The sequence below is a fragment of the Salmo salar genome, chromosome ssa02 (assembly GCF_905237065.1).
Source record: "Salmo salar chromosome ssa02, Ssal_v3.1, whole genome shotgun sequence".
In the NCBI taxonomy this organism is placed as follows: Eukaryota; Metazoa; Chordata; class Actinopteri; order Salmoniformes; family Salmonidae; genus Salmo; species Salmo salar.
In genome coordinates, this window is record NC_059443.1 from 18,365,752 (window position 1) to 18,386,493 (window position 20,742).

General features: G+C 43.5%; 2 protein-coding genes and 1 long non-coding RNA gene across 5 annotated transcripts in view; 2 read left to right on the forward strand and 1 right to left on the reverse strand.

Moving 5' to 3' along the window:
• The first annotated feature begins 921 nt into the window (after positions 1-921).
• LOC106594151 (growth hormone secretagogue receptor type 1-like) lies at positions 922-2,446 on the forward strand. The gene is made up of 3 exons (XM_014185521.2): positions 922-1,345; positions 1,536-2,001; positions 2,175-2,446. The coding sequence occupies exons 1-3, from the start codon at positions 1,031-1,033 to the stop codon at positions 2,444-2,446; spliced, it is 1,053 nt and encodes a 350-aa protein (XP_014040996.2). The 5' UTR covers positions 922-1,030.
• Positions 2,447-12,802: 10,356 nt separating this feature from the next.
• Positions 12,803-15,136, reverse strand: LOC106594010 (uncharacterized). Its single transcript, XR_001326015.2, has 3 exons — positions 14,983-15,136; positions 14,819-14,899; positions 12,803-13,472 (listed from the first exon to the last, which is right to left on the reverse strand). It is a non-coding gene; the product is annotated as an uncharacterized lncRNA (long non-coding RNA).
• Positions 15,137-20,602: 5,466 nt separating this feature from the next.
• LOC106605892 (sorting nexin-27) overlaps positions 20,603-20,742 on the forward strand; it is a 77,960-nt gene continuing 77,820 nt past the window's right edge. For 2 of the 3 annotated variants that reach the window (XM_045698911.1, XM_045698922.1), the window contains exon 1: positions 20,604-20,742. This exon is cut by the window's right edge and continues 330 nt beyond it. The gene's annotated coding sequence lies outside the window, so the exon portion shown is untranslated. The other variant, XM_045698913.1, reaches the window with a different exon arrangement.

Here is a 20,742-nt window from a genome sequence, read left to right on the forward strand (position 1 = left end):
TCTCTTGTAGGCACTACGGAAGCTAACTCTGCCATGGCTTGTTGGCCAAAGCCTATGGGGACATGTATGGGTTTTCTGGAGGGTTTGGGGATAAATGCCGAACCATTTATGTAATTAAAACAAGCACGATTGCATTATCAAATCAAAGTTTGCTTGTCACGTGCGCCGAATACAACAGTGAAATGCTTACTTGCCGGCCCTAACCAACAGTGCCATTTTTAAGTAAAAAATAGGTATTAGGTGAACAATAAATAAGTAAAAAAACAAACATTTTTAAACAGTAAAAGGACAGTGAAATAACAGTAGCGAGGCTATATACAGTAGCGAGGCTATAACTCATACATGTAATGTTAACTGACTGATATTCTATGTATGAGATCCCCTGAGCCTGTGTTAACCTCAGACCTTATTTTCTGCATTTATCCCAAAACGCTATTCTTTCCCCATTCATTTCCCCCATGGGAATGGCTGAACGAATCAGAGGTCAGAGTGTGTTTATTATGTACTGTTGGTGTGTGTAACACATTGGTGTAACAGGGAGTTTTGTGTTGGTGTGTGATTGCTAACATCGAGCAAGTCCTTTCCCTACCACAGGATAGACATGTTTCAGTGGTGGGAACAATTCTATAATTTTGTGGAAATGGTACTCTTATCTCCCAGATTAACTCAATTGAAATGGAATTGATCCCAAATCCCCTAGATATGTTGTTTTATATCTCCTAGATGTGTGGTGTTTTATATCTTCTAGATGTGTGGTTCAGGACCATCTCCAGTTAGAATCCATCAGCCTACGTCACCCTGTGCTGTAACCTGGGTGATATAGACCATCCACACTTTCTCTCTCACACGCACACACAGGCACACTTGTACCATCTCAGCTCATCTCTCTCTCTCTCACACACCTCCCAGTCTCTGAGACCTGGACATCTCTCTCTCGCTCACACTCCCCCCAGTCTCTGAGACCCGGGCATCTCTTTCTCTCTCACACCCCCACCCCCAGTCTCTGAGACCCGGGCATCTCTCTCTGACCATGGACGTGTCAGCGCTGGGCAGTGGGAGCAGCTGTTCAGAGGATTGTGTGGTAGGGTCTGGCTGTCTGGAGGACTGTGGGAACCAGAGTGACCGGACTGACTGGGAATGGGAGGACTTCAGTGGGGCTGAGCTGGTGTGTGTGACAGCTGTGTGTGTGCTGCTGCTGGCCATGGGCATCACAGGAAATATGTTAACCATCCTGGTAGTTTGGCTCCGGCCACACCTGAGAAGCACCACCTACCTCTACCTGAGTAGTATGGCCGTCTCCGACCTCCTCATACTGCTTCTGATGCCTTTAGATCTGTACTACAAGGTAAGGGGGAGTCTCTCTCTGGCTGTGGAGGTTCCCTCCCTGGGGGTTAGCTAGCTGATACTGCGTGTGTGTTATTTCTGTTTCTCTCTCCCTAGCTGTGGAGGTTCTGGCCCTGGGGGTTAGACGATATAGTGTCTGAGCTGGGTTGTGTGTGTGTGTGTGTAACCTATCTGTGTGTCCGTCCCTCTAGCTGTGGAGGTTCCGGCCCTGGGATCTGGGTGATACAGTGTGTAAGCTGAGTGTGTTCGTCAGTGAGAGTTGTACCTACTCCTCCATCCTCCACATCACCGCCCTTTCTCTGGAGCGCTACCTCGCTGTCTGTCGACCACTCACAGCCAAGACCCTGGTCACACGGACCCGCGTCCGCACTCTCATTGGCTGCCTGTGGGTTGTGGCCGTAATCAGCGCCGGGCCGGTGTTTGCTATGGTAGGGGTAGAGGAGCTGGGGGGAGGAGAGGGGGAGAGCGAGTGTCGCTGTACGGACTACGCCGTCTCCTCAGGCCTGCTGGGGGCCATGATGTGGCTCTCCAACCTCTACTTCCTGGTGCCGCTGGGCATTCTGGGAGTTGTGTATGGCCTGATCGGCAGGAAGCTATGGCTCCGCCCACAACGCAGCAGCCGAGACCGCGCCCAGCGACACACCATCAAGATGCTAGGTGAGGCTGTGAGAGAGGCTCTGTATTTTAAAGTTACTTTGATTTACTGGTTTGGGCCTCAGCAATACTACAGCTAAGCAGCTATTGTGAACCAACTATATCACACATACAGTAATAATGAGTTGTAATTTCAACTCTCTGTCGCTCCATCCCATATTCTCCTCTCTCTCTAGGGATGATCGTGCTGGCGTTTGTTCTGTGTTGGCTGCCATTCCACGTTGGTCGGACGTTGTTCTCTGTGACGCTGGGCTCCAGCGCTGATATGTACTACATCTCTCAGTACTTTAACCTGGTCTCCTTTGTGTTGTTCTACCTCAGTGCTGCTGTCAACCCTATCCTCTACAACACCATGTCAGCACGCTACCGCCACGCTGTCCGCAGCCTGCTGCGCTCACACACACCCCGCTCCCGCCACCCCCCACAACACTCTACCACCACCCTGTAACTCACACACACCCCGCTCCCTCCACCCCCACAACACTCTACCACCACCCTGTAACTCACACACACCCGCTCCCTCCACCCCCCACAACACTCTACCACCACCCTGTAACTCACACACACACCACTCCCGCCACCCCCCCACAACACTCTACCACCACCCTGTAACTCACACACACACCGCTCCCTCCACCCCCCACAACTCTACCACCACCCTGTAACTCACACACACACCACTCCCTCCACCCCCCACAACTCTACCACCACCCTGTAACTCACACACACACCACTCCCTCCACCCCCACAACTCTACCACCACCCTGTAACTCACACACACACCACTCCCTCCACCCCCACAACTCTACCACCACCCTGTAACTCACACACACACCACTCCCTCCACCCCCCACAACACTCTACCACCACCCTGTAACTCACACACACACACCGCTCCCTCCACCCCCCACAACACTCTACCACCACCCTGTAACTCACACACACACACCGCTCCCTCCACCCCCCCACAACACTCTACCACCACCCTGTAACTCACACACACACCACTCCCTCCACCCCCACAACACACACACACACACCACTCCCTCCACCCCCACAACACTCTACCACCACCCTGTAACTCACACACACCCCTCCCTCCACAACACTCTACCACCACCCTGTAACTCACACACACACACACCGCTCCCTCCACCCCCCACAACACTCTACCACCACCCTGTAACTCACACACACACCACTCCCTCCACCCCCCACAACACTCTACCACCACCCTTTAACTCACACACACAACACTCCCTCCACCCCCCACAACACTCTACCACCACCCTGTAACTCACACACCACTCCCTCCACCCCCCACTCACGCCACAACACTCTACCACCACCCTGTAACTCACGGACACACACACAGAAAACCTTGGAGATGGATGGAGGAATAAGACTTTGTTTAGAGGCACATTGTCTTTAGTGAGACATATTGTCAGAATTATTGTATAATATTTGATTCATATTTGCCATTTTGATGACTGTTGGTTCTAAACCCCTGAAGGTGTGTGTGTTCTCAGAGTGATGTGTAATAAACTAATTCCAGCCTTTTGTCTTTGTGGTACTTTAGCTCTGGTCTGTGTGTGTTTGTGTGTCACCATGGTGACTGGTGAAGGTAAGAATGGCCCCTGGGGAGTATTGGCGGGTTGGGAGATTGATTAGAGGGGGTTACTGGGATTATTGGTTAATGTGAGGGAGGGAGGGATGTAAGGTGTGTGTGTAGCAGTAGGAGGTTGCAGCCTTTGAGTTGACAGCGTGCTCAGAGTTATACTCTGTCTCATCACAGACTGACTGATTTAGCAGACTTGACACCTGCAAGCCCACCCACCCCACTCTCACACTCACACAGCTCCTGGGAAGCTCTTGGGAGCCCCCCATTCTAGGAAATCAGTGACATCAATTAACAAGGGAGACAAGGACACCAGTGGCTACTGCAAATCTCCAGGCTCAGATCTGAATATCACAGTAAAGTTTTTAATAAAGGCCCTTTTTTCACATCACAGTACAACATATTCAGTCCTCTACTGTGCATTTGAGTATTTTGTATTAATGTACATTTTTGAATTTGTGTTACATCTAATCTAAATAAAACATTTGACTGATAATAAACCCTGCACTCTTCATTTGATTCACTTTCTTTCATGACCGACTCACTCAACCTGTCATGATGGAGAGAGAATGAAAGAGAAAGAATCTGAAATGTGTCTTTATATTGTGTGTATCTTGGGCTCTGTGTTTCAGAGTAGAGTTCATATTCAGCCCATCCATCCCCCTCTACCTGCCTAGCACCATCATGGCACACTTGTCTTCTAGCCTCTGCTATCCTTCATGCTTCCATTCTACTATACCTCTCAGGAGGAGAGCTGATAGATCTGGTATCAGGCCAATGGAACTTGACCCAAACAATGGAAATACATTGTCCCCCAGCAAAATTAGTTGACATTTTGGCTATTGTTTATATATGTATTTTACACCATGTTGTGGTAAAAATCAGAACATAATACTTGTATGGATGTCAACCCCAAGACGTGTCCATATCATCATCACCAATCAACTGCATTGCAGTTAAAAAACAACTTTGGCTACCACCACTGACTTTCGTGTGCTAACTATACTACCAGCTTATACGAACAGGAGTTGGAATTTAAGTCACTTTTTCTAAACCTGAAAAGGAACAATTTCTAAATGTTATGCAGCGAAAACAACCAAATATATCCAAATTGGACATTCGTAAGCCTGTTGAGGGCCTGTTACAGTACATCAATCATGACCAGTGGCGACCCGTCATTCAGGGCAGGTGGGGCTTAGCATTTTTTGCAAAAGAAATGGGCGAGCTTGCCTGTTTTGCATGTTATTTTGGCATTAATACGTGTCACATATCAGTTTGCAAACAATGTAAAAATAAATATACATATAATTGAGTTAATAAAGCCGCATACAAACAGGTAGCTCCAAAATGCAGGTGTTTCAGCCTAGCTCAGTCCTTTCTGTAGTGGTGGGGCAGGCCAGCAGAAAATAGGAGCATTGCACCGTGATTGGCTCAGCATTGCACAGTGATTGGCTCAGTGTTCTGTCACTCATGGAGATACAAAAGGTGGGTGACAGTAAGGGTAGACATCAATAATGTGAGCCCTTTGGGTGCTGCATAGAGTTACATTAGATGTGCCCTTCCAAGAAGGCTCACGGTCATTGGCCACAGAAATTACGTCAAATCACGTTATATGTACAGTAGCTTTGATTGGACTGATCATGTCAACGTCTTACTTTCACAATCTTAGCTTGCAGTCATCATCATGAATCAAGTCTACTGGCAAATCCTTTTTAATCCTTGTCATATGAAGATAAATAATGAAGAGAAAATATACAGTGCCTTGCGAAAGTATTCGGCCCCCTTGAACTTTTCGACCTTTTGCCACATTTCAGGCTTCAAACATAAAGATATAAAACTGTAGTTTTTTGTGAAGAATCAACAACAAGTGGGACACAATCATGAAGTGGGACGACATTTATTGGATATTTCAAACTTTTTTAACAAATAAAAAACTGAAAAATTGGGCGTGCAAAATTATTCAGCCCCTTTACTTTCAGTGCAGCAAACTCTCTCCAGAAGTTCAGTGAGGATCTCTGAATGATCCAATGTTGACCTAAATGACTAATGATGATAAATAGAATTCGCCTGTGTGTAATCAAGTCTCCGTATAAATGCACCTGCTCTGTGATAATCTCAGAGGTCCGTTTAAAGCGCAGAGAGCATCATGAAGAACAAGGAACACACCAGGCAGGTCCGAGATACTGTTGTGGAGAAGTTTAAAGCCGGATTTGGATACAAAAAGATTTCCCAAGCTTTAAACATCCCAAGGAGCACTGTGCAAGCGATAATATTGAAATGGAAGGAGTATCAGACCACTGCAAATCTACGAAGACCCGGCCGTCCCTCTAAACTTTCAGCTCATACAAGGAGAAGACTGATCAGAGATGCAGCCAAGAGGCCCATGATCACTCTGGATGAATTGCAGAGATCTACAGCTGAGGTGGGAGACTCTGTCCATAGGACAACAATCAGTCGTATACTGCACAAATCTGGCCTTTATGGAAGAGTGGCAAGAAGAAAGCCATTTCTTAAAGATATCCATAAAAAGTGTCGTTTAAAGTTTGCCACTAGCCACCTGGGAGACACACCAAACATGTGGAAGAAGGTGCTCTGGTCAGATGAAACCAAAATTGAACCTTTTGACAACAATGCAAAACGTTATGTTTGGCGTAAAAGCAACACAGCTCATCACCCTGAACACATCATCCCCACTGTCAAACATGGTGGTGGCAGCATCATGGTTTGGGCCAGCTTTTCTTCAGCAGGGGCAGGGAAGATGGTTAAAATTGATGGGAAGATGGATGGAGCCAAATACAGGACCATTCTGGAAGAAAACCTGATGGAGTCTGCAAAAGACCTGAGACTGGGACGGAGATTTGTCTTCCAACAAGACAATGATCCAAAACATAAAGCAAAATCTACAATGGAATGGTTCACAAATAAACATATCCAGGTGTTAGAATGGCCATGTCAAAGTCCATACCTGAATCCAATCGAGAATCTGTGGAAAGAACTGAAAACTGCTGTTCACAAACACTCTCCATCCAACCTCACTGAGCTCGAGCTGTTTTGCAAGGAGGAATGGGCAAAAATGTCAGTCTCTCGATGTGCAAAACTGATAGAGACATACCCCAAGCGACTTACAGCTGTAATCGCAGCAAAAGGTGGCGCTACAAAGTATTAACTTAAGGGGGCTGAATAATTTTGCACGCCCAATTTTTCCGTTTTTTATTTGTTAAAAAGGTTTGAAATATCCAATAAATTTCGTTCCACTTCATAATTGTGTCCCACTTGTTGTTGATTCTTCACAAAAAAATTACAGTTTTATATCTTTATGTTTGAAGCCTGAAATGTGGCAAAAGGTCGAAAAGTTCAAGGGGGCCGAATACTTTCACAAGGCACTGTAGATAAAACGTATCGGTGCTCATCGGCCATTGGACATAAATATTACACAACAATTTGGAGATCGCAAATTCAACAATGAGTGGTTTGTAAGGTATTGGTGACAGTGACTAACTGCAAGCATTGCAACTGGGAAGTCGGGAATAATACATTTTGAACAGTCATTCAACTCGGAATTGTAAATCCGGCATCTTTCTCTTTGATGACAAAATTTGCCCACGAAGGACCGGTGCGCCACTTTCCTGTTCAAGCACGTCACAACAACGTCAGTCCAGAAATGTCTCATGCTGCTTCATAAATGATGTAAGATGCCAGAGAGAATTGTATACTGTAGCTAAGAAAGTAATACTAGTATACGTAAGTGTATGTTGTGTAGTAAGCTGTTAGTAGCCCATGTGCCTTAATAATTTGGTCTATTTTCACCAACACGGTATTGTAAACACATCGTTCGTGGCCGGTGTGTGCTTGTTTGCAAACTTTTTGTGCATAGCTTGACAGTGCTCCTGATAGTAGTACACTGTAAGAACAGCCCATGTTCTGAATTCTGTTGCTGTTCATTTCAAAAGTGCTGAACAAATAGGTATATTGACCACGTCTGTCCTAGCTCGCTCATTCATGTCTTAATCGAAGTTACGGATTGCCTCATATCCGCTTGTCCTCCCCTTATGCCATAGCTTGTACTGTACATCTCAATTGTCAGTAGAAACCACATTTGTTTAAGCAAGTCAGCCATATCAGCTATGTTTTTTTAAAAGGCAGTAAATGAGAGGGATAGATCCCGATGAGAACACACACATTCACACACAAGGCTTGCCATACATCAATCATTACTGGAGTGACCACCCTCTTAGAATCTTACCTGTGAAGGCCTCTGTAACCTTGCAACTTCACAGTTTCGTTTCAAGTTTTAATGTCACATGCTCAAGTACAGTGAAATTACTTTCTTGCAAACTGAAAACCCAACAATGCAATAATCAATAACAATGTAATACTAGAAAAAACACATGAGAAATAAGAACACAATAAGTAAGTAAGCATATTATATACAGGGTCAGTTTATACTGTAAGATCAACAGAGTAGCAACAGGTTGTATGTGAGTGCGTGTGGGGGTGTGTAGAGTCAGTATAAATGTATGTGCACATTATGTGTAAGTGAGCAGGTGATGGAGTGAGTGAGTGAGTGTATGTGTGTTGGAGTGACAGTGTGTGAGTGTGTAGGGCCCTGTGAGTGTGCATAGAGACAGTGCAAAAATAAGCGCTCAATAAAGATACAAGGTTAACTCAGATAGTCCATGTAGCTATTTTGTTATCTATTTATCAGTCATATTGCTTGGGGATAGAAGCTGTTCAGGAACCTGTTGGTGTCAGACTTGATGCACTGGTACCTCTTGCAGTGCGGAAGCAGAGAGAATAGTCTATGGCTTGGGTGACTGGAGTCTTTAATGATTTTCCAGGCCTTCCTTCCACACCTGATATAGATGTCCTGGATGGCAGGAAGCTCGGCCCCAGTAATGTACTCGGCTGTCCGCACCACCCACTGTTGCGCCATGCAATCGAGGGCGGTGCTATTGCCATACTAGGCAGTGATGCAGCCAGTCAAGATGCTATCAATGGTACAGCAGTAGAACTGTTTAAGGATTTGAGGGCCCATGCAAAACTTTTTTAACCTCCTGAGGGGGAAGAGGCGCGTTGCATCTTCTTCATGACTGTGCGTGTGTGTTTGGACCATTTTAAGTCTAGTGATTAGGACACCGAGAAACTTGAAGCTCTTGACCTGCCCCACTGCAGCCCCGTCGATGTGGATAGGGGCTCCACTGCAGCCCCGTCGATGTGGATAGGGGCTCCACTGCAGCCCCGTCGATGTGGATAGGGGCTCCACTGCAGCCCCGTCGATGTGGATAGGGGCTCCACTGCAGCCCCGTCGATGTGGATAGGGGCTCCACTGCAGCCCCGTCGATGTGGATAGGGGCTCCACTGCAGCCCCGTCGATGTGGATAGGGGCTCCACTGCAGCCCTTTCGATGTGGATAGGGGCCCCACTGCAGCCCCGTCGATGTGGATAGGGGCTCCACTGCAGCCCTTTCGATGTGGATAGGGGCCCCACTGCAGCCCCGTCGATGTGGATAGGGGCTCCACTGCAGCCCTTTCGATGTGGATAGGGGCTCCACTGCAGCCCCGTCGATGTGGATAGGGGCTCCACTGCAGCCCCGTCGATGTGGATAGGGGCTCCACTGCAGCCCCGTCGATGTGGATAGGGGCTCCACTGCAGCCCCGTCGATGTGGATAGGGGCTCCACTGCAGCCCCGTCGATGTGGATAGGGGCTCCACTGCAGCCCCGTCGATGTGGATAGGGGCTCCACTGCAGCCCTTTCGATGTGGATAGGGGCTCCACTGCAGCCCCGTCGATGTGGATAGGGGCTCCACTGCAGCCCCGTCGATGTGGATAGGGGCTCCACTGCAGCCCTTTAGATGTGGATAGGGGCGGACGCTAATGTGGATAGAGTCGGACACTGATGTGGTTTCCCAACAGCAAGGCTCAGTGCAACATGGCAGTGTTGCCATCGTTTATATACTTTTTTTGTTGTTGTAATGTCTAAATTATTTCCAACCCCCGTATCGCACACTCACAAACTTTCAATGTATTGAATTATTTATTTTGTATATTGCGCTGAGTGGCTAATAAGAAGAAAAGATTAAGATGGGCAAAATAACACAGACACTGGACAGAGGAATTCTGCCTAGAAGGCCAGACTCCCGGAGTTGCATCTTCACTGTTGAAGTTGAGACTGGTGTTTTGTGGGTTCAATTTAATGAAGCTGCCAGTTGAGGACTTGTGAGGCGTCTGTTTCTCAAACTAGACACTCTAGTGAACTTGTCCTCTTCCTCAGTTGTGCACCGGGGCCTCCCACTCCTCTTTCTATTCTTGTTAGAGCCAGTTTGCGCTGTTCTGTGAAGGGAGCATTGTACGAGATCTTCAGTTTATTGTCAATTTCTGGCATGGAATAGCCTTCGTTTCTCAGAACAAATATAGACTGACGAGTTTCAGAAGAAAGGTCTTTGATTCTGGCCATTTGTAGCCTGTAATCGAACCCACAAATGCTGATGCTCCAGATACCGAACTAGTCTAAAGAAGGCCAGTTTTATTGCTTCTTTAATCAGAACTAGTCTAAAGAAGGCCAGTTTTATTGCTTCTTTAATCAGAACAACAGTTTTCAGCTTTGCTAACATAATTGCAAAAGGGTTTTCTAATGATCAATTATCTTTTTAAAATGATAAACTTTCTTCAGCGTCTCATCCCGTCAGCGGGATCAAAATCCAGCGAAAAATCATATCGCCAATTAGCATTAAAAAAAAATCATAATTTACAAAAAAAAAATGTAATATATATATATATTTTTTTTTATAGATACACCTCTCCTGAATCGACCCACGTCGTCCGATTTCAAAAAGGTTTTACAGGAAAAGCAAATCATTAGATTATGTTAGATGAGTCCATCGTAAAAAGCAGCTTCATAGCCATTTTCCGACCAACCACTTGCATCACATATAATCAAAAAACAGCTAAATGCAGCACTAACCTTTTACAAACTTCATCAGATGGCACCCCTAGGACATCATGTTATACAATGCATGCATTCTTTTGTTCAATAAAGGTCATATTTAAATATAAAAACAGCATTTTACATCGGCGCGTAACGTTGACTAAATAATTTCCCCTCAAATGCGTCCCGGTAAACAATGCTACATTTCTCTAAATTACTATCCGATAACGATTTTTTAAATTTATATTGTCAATCTAACATTTATAGATGAATATCTCTTGAGAACACCTGTCATACCAGATTTTAAATTAACTTTACTGGGTAATCACACTTTGCGATAAAAGGAGATGCGATACTCAGAAAATGAGCTAATATACAGAGCTCGGCGCCATCTTGGAAACAATCGCATGTCACATCTCATCTTGTATAATATTGTCAATAATCGCCTACCTTTAGTTGTCTTCATCAGAAAGCATCCCAGGTCCACAACAGATGTATTTTCGGTCAAAAAGTCCATACTTCACGTTCCATTAGCCTGCTGTTGGTAGCGCGTCCTATGGCTCTCTCCAAGCGCAGGGCTGAAGTTCTGGATAAAATGAGATTCTCCCGCCTGTAGGTTCGTTCAAACATGTCAAACGTTGTAAAACATTAATCTTCAGGGCCTGTAACACCAAGAGAGCCAATAAGATTCGAGGGGGATGATTTCATGGCCTTTAAAACCGTTTCCAAAGGTGGGGGTAGACATGGCCGCCGGCGTCATAATGGTGAGTTTTTTAATGAGGGAAATACTTATTTCCCTCATTAAAATGCAAATCATTTTATAACATTTTTGACATGCGTTTTTATGGATTTTTTTGTTGTTATTCTGTATCTCACTGTTCAAATAAACCTACTATTAAAATTATAGACTGATCATTTCTTTGTCAGTGGGCAAACGTACAAATTCAGCAGGGGATCAAATACCTTTTTCCCTCACTGTACCAAGATTACATTACTAGCAACCTGATCCTCTTCTCCTTCAGCCAGTGGAGATCTATATTTAATCCCTTATCATTTCTGACAACTATATGAATGAGGTGAAATCTATTTCAGTTCATGGTGTCAGTATGCACTGCTGTATTCAAGCAATTCAGAATGAATTTGTTGACATGTTCTGTTGCAGATTGAAAGCCAGATTAACTCATTGCAGAATGTATCCATAATCATGAATGAATAAGCATATTAATTTGACAAGAATGCACCTAGTCACCCATCAATCATGTCAAACACCTTAACTCCAACAATTAAATTGTTTTAATGAAATTTAAATAGTAAACAATGTATGAATATGCCTTGTATACATAACATATACACATCTGAATGTAAGTAAAGATGAAATTATTTCTTCATCAACACCACAAACCTGGGACATTGAAGAGCACCATATGAACTAGTATTACTATCAGAGAGCACACAGATTCTTCTGATTTTCCATTGTAGGAATTAGACCAGCACAAATAACGCCATGTAAAACAGTATATTGTCATTTTTGGTTGGTGTGTTACAAATGTAGAAACAACTGAATGTGTAAGGTAGCTTTTATATAAAATACTACTCCAGCAGAATGAGAAACACACTTAACAGACTCAAAACAAGGAAGCCATGCCTAAACACAGCTATATCAACACCCTTCTGGTAAATGTAACAGGTCCATGAAGCCATGCCTAAACACAGCTATATCAACACCCTTCTGGTAAATGTAACAGGTCCATGAAGCCATGCCTAAACACAGCTATATCAACACCCTTCTGGTAAATGTAACAGGTCCATGAAGCCATGCCTAAACACAGCTATATCAACACCCTTCTGGTAAATGTAACAGGTCCATGAAGCCATGCCTAAACACAGCTATATCAACACCCTTCTGGTAAATGTAACAGGTCCATGAAGCCATGCCTAAACACAGCTATATCAACACCCTTCTGGTAAATGTAACAGGTCCATGAAGCCATGCCTAAACACAGCTATATCAACACCCTTCTGGTAAATGTAACAGGTCCATGAAGCCATGCCTAAACACAGCTATATCAACACCCTTCTGGTAAATGTAACAGGTCCATGAAGCCATGCCTAAACACAGCTATATCAACACCCTTCTGGTAAATGTAACAGGTCCATGAAGCCATGCCTAAACACAGCTATATCAACACCCTTCTGGTAAATGTAACAGGTCCATGAAGCCATGCCTAAACACAGCTATATCAACACCCTTCTGGTAAATGTAACAGGTCCATGAAGCCATGCCTAAACACAGCTATATCAACACCCTTCTGGTAAATGTAACAGGTCCATGAAGCCATGCCTAAACACAGCTATATCAACACCCTTCTGGTAAATGTAACAGGACCATGAAGCCATGCCTAAGCACAGCTATATCAACATCCTTCTGGTAAATGTAAAAGGTCCATGTTGCTGCTATCAATTGTGAGCAGCACATTTACCACTGCATTCAGTCTGAACCCCAGAATAAGCAGAAGGAGGAAAGCATTACATAGGTGAAAGAAAAGTACACCACAACTCAGTCTAGATGTTATCCAATCAGGAGAACAACAAGTGAACATAGGGTGGGTTTACAGCGATAAGATGGAGAGTTCCAAAAGATCAGAAGTTGAGGGACCATGGGGCTTGAAAGGCATAGTGTAGAATAAGGGGTAGCTAGAGGGATGGTTGGCCATGGAATAAACATAAAATGGGGTGTTGAGGATACAGCACACAAGCTCTAACAGGATAACTGATACATCCTAACAGGACTTTGTCTGACTCTTCTGTTTCACCACGCTCACCACCAGGTCGACGTAGTACCAAACGGAGGGCGTCACAAACACCCGGAATCTTCAACTTTGTTTGCTCCACGCTACCCCAGAAAACACTCATTTTGATGGTGCCCTGTTCCTAAGAGCAAAGAAAGAAACAGATCTTGACACAAGTTGCATGACACGGGGCGCCCGCTCCCCCTGGTCAGAAGAGACACAAACAAACATCACAAGTCCACTACAGGTAACCTTCACTGATTCAACTGCACCCAACTCCTTTCCCACCCACCCTGAAACAACAAATGTCACTCCGACTGGACCAGATTCTTCTTTATCATGACCATCGATGCCATACTCGGGCTCAGAGCTCTTCACCACACCTTCCACCTCATTTAACTTGCCCTCATTCACTTCCATTTCACCTCAAGTACTCGGTCTGGCGCACGGCTCACTCTGTTTGCACTTGACACCACTCTCCTCCAGGTATCACTCTGTTTGCACTTGACACCAATCTTCTTCAACACCCCATGTCCATTTTTATCACCATCATCCTCAAATTCAAATCCAACCTCTGCTTTCCTCATTTTCTTCAATCTCTTCTTCCTCTTTTTCTCCCCTCCATTATTCCTCAGAAATCCACCTTTGTGTCCCAAACATGTGAATACCAATTAATGTAAAACCCACAATAGCAAAGAGGACTAAATAAGATTACATAGCCTTGCCTACTAGCTATACTAATAATCTGCTGTCCAGAGCGCAACAGCAATCATTGTCTTCCCGCAGTAAATTAAATTGAAAGGAAGTCACGCTTCTTGCTTAGCTAGTACCACTTCCTCCCGATTCGGCCCATACCTGGAGCGAACTCGAGACCTCTGCCTTGCTAGCACACATGACCGCCCTCCTGAAGCGTCTTACCAGTCAGTGCCACGCGAAAAGCTAGCTATTCACTGGCGAAAGTGGGGACACCTCTGTCTGAGGAGTAAGTTTTACACATCCCCATGTGCTACATAAGCTCACTGTTGATTCAAGATATACTAATCAGTCAGTCTCTGAAACTTCTCAAAAATCCAGCCCAAAATAATACAGCTAGCTAGGGTAGCTACAAGTCAAGTCGGCTACTTGAAGTAGACTACTCACCCACAGACAAACAAGCATTATCAAGAATTCCTAGCTTCACCATCTAAATTAGTTAGCTAGTTAACTAGCGAGCTAGACTGTTGGTTTATAAAAGTCAAAAAAGCTTAATTTGTTTTTATAAATTTCTCATGCATTTAAATGGCTAGACAAATGGACCACTAATGTAGCCATGTAGCCATCTAGCCAGGCTAATGTTGCTAACTAGCTAGCTAAACGTGAGCTAGCTAGATAACAGGTATTGTGTCAATTTAAAACTTGCCCAAGACTGTTCACAGAAATGTCAATTTAAACACATTTATTAATTACTAAATTTTGCTAACATTAGATAGTTAATCCAGAGATTCTTACCTTTGCCTCGTTTCTGCAGTCTAGTCCAATTCATCATGGCCCTGGTGGGTGATGCTAAGCTTGAGACAGGCATTTGTAGTTCTGTATGATAGCCACAATAGCAGATAATTAGCAATACATTTTTTGGGGGGGTAAATACAGGCAATTATATTTATAAAAGTCACCTTGTTCGAGAGAGATTTACACAGTTATCAAAACGTCCCGCCAGGGTAAGCCTACACGAAACACAGCCATTATTTGAAGTGTTTCTAAAATCCCCTATGAGAATAATGTATGGTAAAAAGACTATTGGAACCATTTCTGTGTTTGACCACTAGGTTTTATAGGTATTATGACTCATACAATGGTACTCTATCGCCACATTCACATGCTAGTTGGAACTAGGAAATGTTGAAATTTCCAACTTGCTGATTCGTTGAACGCGGCAAGTGTATAACTACAACAGTTAGCAAGTCGGAAATGTCCGTTTCCAAGTTCTGACAAGGACATGAAAGCGGCATATGCAACACACTTTTGAAGGCGTGACCCTATGGTGTCAATATCATGCCAAATGTATTTGTGAACTCACAGCATTAATTTTGTATTTATGTATCATGATCTATACAAATAAGTACCAATCCACAAATGTAAATCACCAATCCACAAATGTAAATCACCAATCCACAAATGTAAATCACCAATCCACAAATGTAAATCACCAATCCACAAATATAAATCACCAATCCACAAATGTAAATCCCCAATACATAAATGTAAATCCCCAATCCACAAATGTAAATCCCTTTCCACAAATGTAAATCACTATCCATAAACAAACACATTTTGATTTGTATTTGTAAATCGATATATTGCATTAGATTTTTTTTTATACCTGCAGATATGCAGGTCATTTCCAAGGGCCTTAAGTAAAATGACTGCCATAATAACAAAAAGTGATTTGTAGCGATTTGTAGTCGTAGAAAAAAAGTTTTCACACTTAGAAAGCGATTTGTAGTCATAGAAAAAAACTCTATATTTGCAACACTTGCGGTGTACACCCGTTCATCACCCAAATAGTTGAATTAGCTGGCCAGTGTGATAGCACCACTAAATGTGAAGGATATGTATGGGATCAATATCATGCCAAAAGTATTGGTGCAATCACACTGGCCAGCTAATTCAACTATTTTGTTGATGCACAGGTGTACACTACAATAGTGTTGCAAATATAGAGTAATCTAGGGCTAGGGTTTCAATTATTTACGTTGGACATACTATGGCTACACATATGGTTAACATATTAAGGTTACCATACTATAATTTCTGCAGCCTTGAAAGGCAGGCATCAACATGGCCAAACGAGAGCCTGCCAGCGATTTATAGAAATCGCTTTCTATGTTTACAAACCTTTTTTCTACGACTACACATCGCTTTCTACGTGTGCTAACTTTTTTCTATGACTACAAATCACCTTTTATGCTTGACAACTTTTTTTCTACGACTACAAATCTCTTTCTACATGTGAGAACTTTTTTCATACACATGGGAACTTTTTTTGTTTGTTTGTGGATAGTAAACTGCATTTGTGGATAGTGATTTACATTTGTGGAAAGTGATTTAGATTTGTGGAAATCATTTACATTTGTGGAAAGTCATTTACATTTGTGGATTGGGGATTTACATTTGTGGATTGGTGATTTATATTTGTGGATTGGTGATTTACATTTGTGGATTGGTGATTTTGTTGCAACCCCTATTACTAGTCTGTTCAACCTCTCTTTCGTATCGTCTGAGATTGCTAAAGATTGGAAAGCGGTCGCGGTTGACACTCTTGACCCAAACTGTTACAGACCTATATCCATCCTGCCCTGCCTTTCTAAAGTCTTCAAAAGCCAAGTGAACTAACAGATCACCGACCATTTTGAATCCCACCATACCTCCTCCGCTATGCAATCTGGTTTCCGAGCTGGTCACGGGTGCCCCTCAGCTACGCTCAAGGTCCTAAACGATATCATAACCGCCATCGATAAAAGACAGTACTGTGCAACCGTCTTCATCGACCTGGCCAAGGCTTTCGACTCTGTCAATCACCGTATTCTTATCAGCAGACTCAACAGCCTTGGTTTCTCTAATGACTGCCTCGCCTGGTTCACCAACTACTTCTCAGATAGAGTTCAGTGTGTCAAATCAGAGGGCCTGTTGTCCGGACCACTGGCAGTCTCTATGGGGGTGCCACAGGGTTCAATTGTCGGGCCGACTCTTTTCTCTCTATATATCTGTCGTGTCTTTGGCTATGCAGGATTAAGTGATATGACATGCTATTCTATTAAATCCTTTCTCTGTAATTAATATTACCTGATTAAGCTAATCATGTAAATGTAATTAACTAGAAAGTCGGGGCACCACGGAAGAACGTTTATAGAGCCGTTATCTTCCGAATAAACTCTTAAAAGACTTAGTAATATTTTACATCGATAGCCGTCATCTCAATCCTCACTTTATTTCAGTCTCATAATGAAAGTTGTAAATTCTTGGTTATCTTCACGAACCCTGGCTAACAAGTTGAATCAGCAATTCAAAATTGGGTTTAATTATTTATTTACTAAATACCTAACTAATCACACAGAATTACATATACACAGAATACAAATGATGTCATACAGAAAACGTCCCTGGTGGACGGAGCCGACATGGCGGCTTGTTACACAAAGAAAGGGGGTTGGGCTTGAATGAAAGAGCGGGAAGACTTAGGAACAAAGAAACAGCAGCTATGCTATCGTAAATACAGAATCTTATGCATTCTAAATGACCGCCCATTTGGAAAAGGAAAATGCAGTAAATATTTACTCTGAGCTGCGCTTCGGTAGACTGGTCGTAGATGCTGGCTGGGTTGGCCAACAGATCTTCCTGTCCTCGGAAGAATGTCAATGGTGGTAAAGTGGATACGTTGTGGTATCTTCGTCTGTGGTAGACTGGATCCGTCGTCCGTCCTTTCCTAGCCCACGTCTACAGCGGCCGCTGCTAACTGAACAGCTAGGAAGTATCACTTCTGTAGTGAATAAGTTCAAAGTTCATACCATTCACAACCAAAGCTCACGCCGAGGTTGGCTTAGTTCTGTACTTGACACGTGTGTCCTTGTAACGCAGATGCTGCAGACCTCACGTAGTGGAACTCGGTTACATTGTGTCATTGTCTTATATAGTGGTGAGGGGAGAAGGGTGTGTCATCGTTTATAACCCCTGTCTCTTCACAGGGGCGGGCCACTGATAAAGCAGGGCACTTTCCTTATGAAAACCCAATTCTCTCAATTGGAAGCTAAAATTACATTTAATCTCCTAACAAACAATTTCAATATCAAACATTTCAATTGCATAACAATTCCATGTGACTCTGATAACTGTATACTTTCCCAGATACAGTTTATGTCGTCCTGTCATCAGTCATAATGTCTCAGATGACAACCGAACTGACATCCATACTCATTAAGTTCCAAAGCATATTTCCAACTGGTTTTATTACCAAAATATGGTTCCTTTTCCCCATTTGTTTGATGTTCCCAGACTCTCTATATTTAACAAAGGCTATTCAACAGTCCTTCAGTAGGGTCAGAAAGAGAGGGGAAGGGAGAAAGGTATTTATGGGGGGGGGGTCATAAACCTTACTCACAGGCCAACGTCATGACATATCAATGATGTCGCTCTTGCTGCGGGTGATTCTTTGATCCACCTCTACACAGATGACACCATTCTGTATACATCTGGCCCTTCTTTAGAAACTGTTAACAAACATCCAAACGAGCTTCAACGCCATACAACACTCCTTCCATGGCCTCCAACTGCTTTTAAATGCTAGTAAAACGAAATGCATGCTCTTCAACCGATCGCTGCCCGCACCCGCCCGCCCGCCTAGCATCACAACTCTGGACGGTTCTGACTTAGAATATGTGGACAACTATAAATACCTAGGTGTCTGGCTAGACTGTAAGCTCTCCTTCCTGACTCACATTAAGCATCTCCAATCCAAAGTTAAATCTAGAATTGGCTTCCTATTTCGCAACAAAGCCTCCTGCACTCATGCTGCCAAACATACCCTCGTAAAACTGACCATCCTACCGATCCTTGACTTCGGCGATGTCATTTACAAAATAGCCTCCAACACTCTACTCAGCAAATTTGATGCAGTCTATCACAGTGTCATCCGTTTTGTCACCACGCCCCATATACTACCCACCACTGCGACCTGTATGCTCTTGTTGGCTGGTCCAAACCCACTGGCTCCAGGTCATCTATAAGTCTTTGCTAGATAAAGCTCAGCCTTATCTCAGCTCACTGGTCACCATAACAACACCCACCCGTAGCACGCGCTCCAGCAGGTATATCTCACTGGTCATCCCCAAAGCCAACACCTCTTTGGCCGCCTTTCCTTCCAGTTCTCTGCTGCCAATGACTGGAACGAATTGCAAAAATCACTGAAGTTGGAGACTTATATCTCCCTCACTAACTTTAAGCGTCAGCTGTCAGAGCAGCTTACCAATCGCTGCAGCTGTACACAGCCCGTCTGTAAATAGCCCATCCAACCAACTACCTACCTCATCCCCATATTTGTTTTCGTTTTCTGCTCTTTTGCACACCAGTATTTCTATTTGCACATCCTCATCTGCACGTAAATTGCTAAATTGTAATTACTTCGCCACTATTGGCCTATTTATTGCCTTACCTCCTTACTTCATTTGCACACACTGTATACAGATTTTTCTATTGTGTTATTGACTGTAGTTTGTTTATCCCATGTGTAACTCTGTGTTGTTTTTATCGCACTGCTTTGCTTTATCTTGACCAGGTCGCAGTTGTAAATGAGAACTTGTTCTCAACTGGCCTACCTGGTTAGCTAAAGGTGAAATAAAAAATAAAATAAAAAATTACATTTGTGGATTGGTGATTTACGTATGTGGATTGGTACTTATTTGTACAGATCATGATACATAAATACAAAATGCATGCTGTGAGTTCACAATACTTTTGGCATGATATTGATCCCATACATATCCTTCACATATAGTGGTGCAATCACACTGGCCAGCTAATTCAACTATTTGGGCGATGAACTGGTGTACACCGCAGTAGTGTTGCATATATAGAGTAATCTAGGGTTAGGGTTTCGATTATTTACGTTGGACATACTATGGTTACACATATGGTTAACATATTACGGTTACCATACTATAATTTCTGCTGCATTGAAAGGCAGGCATCAACATGACCGAATGAGATGCTGCCAGCGATTTATAGAAATCGCTTATTACGGGTACAAACCTTTTTCTATGACAACAAATCGCTTTCTACATGTGAGAACTTTTTTTCAACGCGTGAGAACTTTTTTTCTACGACTACAAATCGCTTTCTACGCATGATAATTTTTTATAAAAAAAATTCTATGCAATATATCGATTTACAAATACAAATCAAAACGTGTTAGTTTGTGGATAGTGAATTGTATTTGTGGATAGCAATTTACATTTCTGGAAAGTGATTTACATGTGTGGATTGATGATTTACACTTGTGGAAAGGGATGTACATTTGTGGATTGGTGATTTACATTTGTGGATTGGTACTTATTTGTACAGATCATGATACACGAATACAAAATGCATGCTGTGAGTTCACAATACATTTGGCATGACATTGATCCCATAGTGACCATCGACTTGAGGGAATGTATCCACTCAAACGCACCCAGCATCTTGATGTTGCGGTTGCGCAGTAGAGACCCATTCTAACCAGAGGGGTGGGTTCCAGGGAGGGCAGTCTCTCGAGTCAAATCGGTTTTCGTTGACTTGGTCGCTCCTTCTCACTCCATCGTTTCTAGCAAGTTAGCTAGATAACTAGGAGAGCTACCTTGAAGTGTGGGAGACTCAAAGTGGATAAGGGGGGAAATAGGCTGACG